General features: G+C 44.7%; 1 protein-coding gene across 3 annotated transcripts in view; it reads left to right on the forward strand.

The window, feature by feature from the left end:
• Positions 1-2914, forward strand: part of IDE (insulin degrading enzyme) — an 88636-nt gene extending 85722 nt beyond the window's left edge. Inside the window, exon 25 of one of the 3 annotated variants that reach the window (XM_055119054.1) lies at positions 416-2914. In XM_055119054.1, the coding sequence (XP_054975029.1) occupies positions 416-511 (96 nt within the window). In that variant the 3' untranslated portion in view covers positions 512-2914. The remainder of the gene's footprint in view (positions 1-415) is intronic. The other 2 variants (XM_055119053.1, XM_055119055.1) reach the window with 2 other exon arrangements.
• The last annotated feature ends 5116 nt before the right edge of the window (positions 2915-8030 follow it).

Raw genomic sequence — 8030 nt, forward strand, 5'->3', positions numbered from 1 at the left:
TACAGCTCCCAGGGCTGTAGAGACTCAGCCTCTCAGCCACAGGTCACCTCCAGCTCCTCCTCCAGCCCCTGTGTCTTTTCACTCTCTGGAAAGCCTGGCAGCTATTTCTAGGAGGGCAGAATTGGCAGGCCCCCGGGCCCTTTTCATGAGAGGGGTGGGTGCACCCTCGCCTCTGCCTCTCTGCAACCTTGAGGCTGGGTTAGTCTTTATGTGGCCAGAGGAAAGCATAGAATCTCCCTTCCAGCCTCAAGTCACATGGGCAACACTCACAGTAGGCTTATTCACATGAATTGTCTGATAAGTCAGCAGGCCACAGTAAGTATCGGGCAGAGACCTAGTCATCAGGGAAGGACGCCATCCCATTCGGTCTACTACTGGCCAGACATGCTCAAAGTTTTGTTGTTCTCTTTTGCAGCCTGAAGTGATTCAGAACATGACCGAGTTCAAGCGTGGTTTGCCACTGTTTCCCCTCGTAAAACCACATATCAACTTCATGGCTGCGAAGCTCTGAAGAGTCCCCTCGGGTGGGAAAATGCAAGAGGATGCATTCTTAGTCTTCCAGGCGTGAGGAAAAGAAATCTTGGCTACGTTAATAGCTTCTGGTTCACTGTTAGAGATAAAAACAGAAAAAGTTGTCAAGTGTCAGTATGTAGAAGTATTAAAATTCCAACAATAAAATCACAAAATCTTATAGATGTAAAATATTTTTTAAAATACATGGCTTAAATATTTAAAATTTTTCTTTTCATTATGAAAAAATTTCCTTATATAACGACACTTAAAATGATGAATGATATTCCTATAGAACCTTCCTTCCCTGTTCTGTAAAATAGTCCACTTGTCAGAAGGTAATATGTTAGCTCTTTTCTAAATGCCTCCTAGGTTGACAGAAAAGACTTCAAAACATTTGGAAAGATTATCCCTTTGTTCAAAATTGATCCTCAAATTTGCCTTCTACTTGGTGGTTTCATGTAAATCAGTGGAGAACGTTACATCTGGCAGATAATGAACAAAGCAATGTAACTGTCTTTTGTTAGTGAAATTGCTGATTATATAAGGCATGGTTTTAATCTTTTTATAAAATTGGAACATTTTTTAAACTATTAAAATGCTGGAAAATCTTAGAACACCCTACTTATTTACAGTGCTAGAAATACAGACTTATACCTTACATCAATTTTGTCCCAAACTGAATTTCTCAGGATTATTGTAATCTTTTTTTTTCTTTTGGATTGAATTCTATATTGACATTCTTGTTCATAGTTGGTTTGCAGTGTTCCCATCAGTTCCTTGTTCCCATCATCATATTACTGTATTTATTTAACAAGTATATATAGGGTCATCTTCAGACCCCACTGAGTGTGTGACATGCTTTTCCAACATCAGCTCTTCTAAACATCTGTAACCTTTACTGCCATGAAATTGCTCTCAGAATATGAAATTGCATTCAAAATATTTGCCCCATTGAGAATTTAAAAGGCAACCGTACAAAGCCACTATTACTTTCTTTTTGAGGTATAAAAAATAAACCTTGGGTTCTTTAATAGTCTGATCTCTATAAGACTCTTAAATCCCTTTTGCTACCAGTCTAATCTTGCCTTAAGTGTTAAGTTGTTTTTGAATATATATAAATATAAACATACAAAACAGATGATGACTGGAATAGACTTTTAAAAAAATATTTTTTTCATGAGATACTATTTTAGATTAAATGCTATAGATTTAACAGCTGTTTTGGAATATTTACTGTTGCTGCTTTCAGAGAAATTGTGAGTATACTTCCACGTACAGGCACTCATAATAGTAATGGCCTGTTGTCCACTAACTCAGGCAGTCAAGAAATGGCATTTTCAAATGACATTTACCTCCACATGACTTGATTTGCCAGGACTTCTTTCTGTAGTCACGTCTTTTCACATCTTAAGTTTTCATATTTGCCATCTTCCAAATAATCTAAATTTGGGGCAAGAATGATATAATTTACCATGGAGACCGCTTTCCAAAGTGGGGCTCCATTTCTGTTGTCAGATCAATGTGGTGCTGTAACCGTCTTTTTACCCTCTCCCTTCCAAAGCTTCTTATCAGAAGCCTATCTCGGCCCACCAGAAGGCGTGTGAGTCATTGCTTCCTTCTGGTTTTATGCACTTGTCGACTATGCAGTGTTTCATCAAACAGCAAATATATACAAGTGGGATCCAAACTTAGTCCTGAGTGTTTTGAGTCTGCCTCTGTAAGAGTCAATAGTCCACCTATCTTTTCTGTGAAAACTATGTGCTCGTGAATAACTGGGCTCTTTTTACAAATTGGATGAAATTTAGCAGTGTCACTTTGATGAAAAAGTCACATGACGAAATTCGGACAGGAATCCCAGGTAGTCTTGCAGGAACCCGTGTGGCTTCTCAGTGTCCCCCAGCTTTGTGCAGCTTCCAGACTGGAGTGAGAGCAACTGTTGGATCACTCAGGCAAACTAATGGATTCATGTCAATGGGTCCAAGCTGCAGTCCTTGAGCAATAACAGACCCCCCCTCCCCAATACTCAACGGCGTAGTCAAGGAGATTTGAGAAACAAATTAAATTATTAGTTACCTGGGACTTCTTCAAAGAAGTCTTTTTTGCTAGTTGATGTGGAAGACAGAGCATGTGACACAGCCAGTGTGGTGGAGTGCTAGGGTAATCCTGTTTACAATAAATCACCTGAATTTAACCTCTGCAGTCTGCTCTTGTGTTATTTGTGCCGTTTCCACGACTGATCCTCAACCTGCCTCTCACCATTGGCCCAGTTTAGCACTGATTTGTGTTTTAGTTGTTCCTGCTGCAGAAAGCAGTGACTTTTGAATTTTGTTTTGAATTAATCTGGGTAAAGGTGACTTAGTGGTTTAAACAATGCTTGCATGTGTGAGGGCCCTGAGTTTGGTTATTGGTGCCACCAGAAATTAAATAAACTCTAGATTTCATTGTTCCATGTGAATTTCTTGTAATAATAGCAACAAATTTATATGCTTGTGAGACAAAATAGAAGCTTTTCCATTTGTGTGCAGTTTTATACTTTTTTCACATGCATACTTACTTGAATCTCACCACCTCTGCCCATGTGGGCAGAGAGTGGCCAGGCTGCAGACTCCCCCAAGCCACTACAGTTTGCAACAGGGTCCGGGGAATCAGCTCTATGTGCAACAAGGAATATGAAAAAGTCAGATTCACCTCTGAGCCCACCACTCAGAGGCAATCACATTTGTGTGGTGTTTCTTGGCAGTTGTTCTCCTGGCCATATAGAATGCAATTAGATTCACTATTGCAAGTTGTTCCTTCCGTCCTCTACACCGAGCAACTTCATCACCCAGGCAAGGTGCAGCCTCCAGGCGTAAGACCTGTGAAGTCATATGGTCGGGCCCTGCTGGGTTATATCATGGCAGACACACATGGTTGCTGCCCTCAATCCTTCTGCCTCAACTGTGTGGCCCAAGAAGAATGTAAATATCAAAATGGCCCTGGGCAGGGGGAGGGGGGGAGAGAGAGAGAGAGAGAGAGAGAGAGAGAGAGAGAGAGAGAGTGTGTGTGTGTGTGTGTGTGTGTCCCTGCATCTGCATGAAGACTCTTGGTGGGGGCAGGGCAATGTGATTGTTGCGGTATATCTGACCCTCTACAGGGCTGGAGAAATAAGATAGATTAAGGCACTGGCCTTTTATCCCACAGACCCTGGTACAGATCCTCAGTACCACACCCAGTCTTGTGAGCCCTGCCAAGGGTTTCTCCTAAGCACTGCTGGATGTGGCAATGTATCCCCAAACACTAGTCATCTTGGATTCACCAGTCTGCCTCCTGAAGTCCTTTGCCACCGTTATGACATCTCACAACTACTTCTTCAGCATTTCTGAAGCAGCTGCTGTGTGCACGGTGCAATAAAGAACCTGGCCTCTCGCAGAAGGAGGGCGGCCTTTGCTTTGTTTTGTGTGTCACTAAATGAAAACAACAGTAAGTTAAACAAGTTACATGAATAAGGAGAGATGACAAAGGACTGAAGTACATCTGGAGTGGGACCCCAGCAACACCAGGTGTGACCCCCAAAAAGGAAATGAACTAATAGTTAACGCCCTTTTCACGATGAAAATTCTAAGTCCAAGGGCCAGAGCGATAGTGCAGTAGGTAGGGCATTTGCCTTGCATGTGGCAACTCGAGTTTGATCCCCAGCACCTCGAGCCCCCTTCAGCCCTGCATGGAAGATTCTCCCTCTCCCCCCAAAGAATGTATACCAGTTTTGTGGGCCAGAGAGGGATTAAGGTACTCAGATCTTTTTAACCTCAGTTAGATCGATGCACTGCAGTTGGTCCTCCAACACAAGTGAGAGTGACCTCTGGGCACAGCTGAGTGTGGCCCCCAAACCAAAATAAATACAACAAAGACAACTAGCAAATTTTAGACAATATTGTCACTGATGGGCATGTTAAACCAGCCAGTGTCTCTCACTTGTACCGCTTATGCCATGAAGTCAAAGTTCTGTCCACATGTTCTCACTGACCAGGGCTCTCATGTCATCCAGAAGGAAGAAGTAATGAAGGAGATGTGTCCCGGCCACAGCTTATTTCACCTCCCACCTGCCCGTCTCCCTAGAAGCGGAAAGAAGCGAAACAGCATGTGCTAATGATTCTGTTTACATCATCGCTGCTGCTGTGGTTGCCATGAGGGAGCAGTGAGATCAGCATGGGCACTTTCCTTCCCTTCCAGACATTTTATGGGGAAAAAAAGCAAAATTAAAAATGCTGTCTTTTTCAGTCAAGTTCTGACGAATGACCGGACTGGACACTCAACCAAAACGTTCCAGGTTTATCTGATTTTGGGTTAGGTTTGGTTTCTGGGCTACACCCAGCAGGGCTCAGGACTTACTCTTGGCTCTGAGCTCAGGATTACTCCTGACCGGGCTTGAGGGACCATATGTGGTGCCAGGGATGGAATCTGAGTCAGTTGCCTGGAGCTCATTAAGGACATTTTAGCTTCAGAACCTCTTCCAGGACAGAGTAGCCCAAACCTATAAATGGGCCTCTTCATTCTGTTTTCCTAAATCTGAGGCTTGAGCTAGTCTGCTCTCATGACTAGTTAGCTAAAAGGCTGAGCCCATTGATGTTCCATTCTCAGTGTTTTTTTTCTTCTGCTTTACCTTCTTTGTATCCCAAAGGATTAAGCACATGCTTTGCATGTGGAAGATGCAATCTTTGGTACCACATGATCTCCTGAGCATTGCAAAGTCCTAACACGAACACTCCGCTCAAACCCAGGCAGTAAGAGAGGGCTTACCAAATGCTGGCTTAGCCTTTTTGTTTGTTTTGGGGGTTTTGGTCACATCCAGCAGTGCTCAGGAATTACTCCTGGCTGTGCTCAGGAGACCATCTGGGATCAAACCCAGGCTGGTATCATGCAAGGCAATTGCCCTACCCACTGTGCTGTCTCTCCAATGCCACAGATTCCCTTTCCTTTGTGGAAAAAAATCCAAGTGTCTAAAGAATTTGCTATTTTAGCAGGGCTAGTTCCTAACCATGGGCCTCTCTCTCTCTCTCTCTCTCTCTCTCTCTCTCTCTCTCTCTCTCTCTCTCCTCTCTCTCTCTCCTCTCTCTCTCTCTTGTCTCTGTCTCTCTGTCTCTCCTGTCCCCCTCTCCTCTGTTGTGGTCAGGGCTTACTACTGGCTCTGCTCAAGAATCACTCTTGACAGTGCTAAGGAGACGATATGCAGTGTCAACCAGCATTAGCCACATGCAAGAAGACAAGCACCTTAATGCCCGTACATCTCTTTAGCTCTCTAGTCTCCTGATTGCACTTTCTTTGAGTAATTTACTGAAAAAGACTCAAAATTGTGCCTCCTTTCTCAGTCCCTTTGAGATGTATGTATGTCCCATCACTCAGGAGTATCAAGGACCTGGAAGTCATTCATTTGAAATGTCAGCGTCAGGAAAGATAGGGCTCCTCTCCCAGAATTAATCCTGTTCTCACCTTTTTAGTTGATGCCTGGCTTAGTTTATCTTTGATGGCCTTATAGTACTGACTCGGCATGATTGAATTCTATGTGGGTTCTAAATCCAGAGATATAATTCTGTACAGCTTACACGTAACCAGCTTAGTTATATATAGGCTGCTAGTCCCAAGATGCTATAGTACACAGAGAAGTGTGTGGTCTAGCAGTGTGTGGTTCAAGAACACAATTTCAGGGGCCAGAATGATGGTATAGTGAATAGGGCACATGCCTTGCAGCACTGGCTTCAAACCCTGGCATCAAATATGGTCCCCCAAGCCTTGCCAACTGAGTGATAGCACAGTGGTTGGGTGTTTGCCTTTCACAGGGGCCGACCCGAGTTCGATTCCTCCGCCCCTCTCAGATAGCCTGGCAAGCTACCGAGAGTATCGCGCCCGCACGGCAGAGCCTGGCAAGCTACCCATGGCGTATTGGATATGCCAAAACCAGTAACAAGAATTCTCACAGTGAGAGACGTTACTGGTGCCTGCTCGAGCAAATCGATGAGCAACGGGATGACAGTGACAGTGACAGCCTTGCCAGGAGCAACCTCTAGGCAAAGAGCAAGGAGTAAGACCTGAGCATCATTGGGTGTGGCCCCCCAAAACAAAAATGCAGTTTTAGGACCACAGAGTTAAGGAGTTAAGGTGCTATCCAGTTACGATCCCCTGGACCACATATGGTCCCCGAAGCACCATCAGGGCCACTCCTGAGTGCAGAACCTGGAGTGGTTTCAAAGCACAGCTGGGCATGGCCCAAATCCCTGGCCCCCCCTTAAGTAGTGCTCCTGGGGTCCCATGTCTGGATTGGTCTAGGGAGAGGCTTGAGCATTGCTGTGAGCCGTCAAGCCCCCTCACACATGCACAGCCTGTGCACTGCTACTGAGCTACGCCTGCTTTCCTGGAGCCTAGGTGAGTCTTGACTGAAAAAAGTACTCATACTGTAAAGATAAGACTGTCCACCAGAGGGAGAAAAAGTACTACTTCTCTGTGAAACAGTCTCCACCCCAAATCTCTTCTCGGACTATGCCAGCTCTAATTTACATGACGTGAAAACCACAGACAGGTAGGCTGGCTAAATGCTTTGTGGTGCTGCAGCTTGCCAGACAAAGAAACCCGTCCCACCACGGAAAATGCCAGCAATTACTATCAGCTAGACGGCCAAAGCAAGCTTACTCACCTTAATAGCACCAAGAAGCAGTTTTCCTAGCTTACTTTGATTTTTAAAAAAGTAAACCATGCAAATTGATATCAAAACTGAAATTTTAGGGGCTGGAGCGATAGCACGGCAGGTAGGGCATTTGCCTTGTACTCGACTGACCCGGGTTCGATTCCCAGCATCCCATATGGTCCCCTGAGCACTGCCAGGAGTGATTCCTGAGTGCAGAGATAGGAGTAACCCCTGTGCATCGCCAGGTGTGACCCATAAAGAAAAAAAAACCTGAAATTTTAGGGCTGAGGAGATAGGGCAGGTCTTAGAGATACTGAACCCACAGCACCACTTCTGGTTACCCGAATAGCACCTTGAGTCCCCCTGAGTGCAGAATCAGGAATATCCACTGAACACTGCCCGGTGTGGCCCAAATCCCCCCTCTAACACTATCATCAGTGTCCATGAGAAAACAAATGCCAGTGTTAAGACAGCAGAGAGCACCGGTCAAAGGCCCCTGGAGCTTTCCTTAAGGAGCACTGTCTAAGCCACCATTCAGAGTGGAACAATCACTGACTACTGGCCGAGGGTTTGTGTATGCTCAATAGGATGTGCTGGAAACACAGGGATGTCTCATTGCCCACCTGACAGAGCTTCTGGGACCCTCGGGCACACACAGACCCGGCTATGAGCAGATACATGGTCAAAGGAAAAAACAACCTCCCATATCCCACTGCTTTCCCTCACTGTGCTGGCAACAGGGATGGCCTTTTTTTATTTTCACATTTTTCTTATCAGTAATTTAAGTTTTACCTCTTGGTAGCCTGGCTACAGGCTTATTTGACTCATTTTTCTTTTGTCTTTTTCCATTTTTTTCCTTTTT

Source organism: Sorex araneus, chromosome 11 (genome assembly GCF_027595985.1).
Source record: "Sorex araneus isolate mSorAra2 chromosome 11, mSorAra2.pri, whole genome shotgun sequence".
In the NCBI taxonomy this organism is placed as follows: domain Eukaryota; kingdom Metazoa; phylum Chordata; class Mammalia; order Eulipotyphla; family Soricidae; genus Sorex; species Sorex araneus.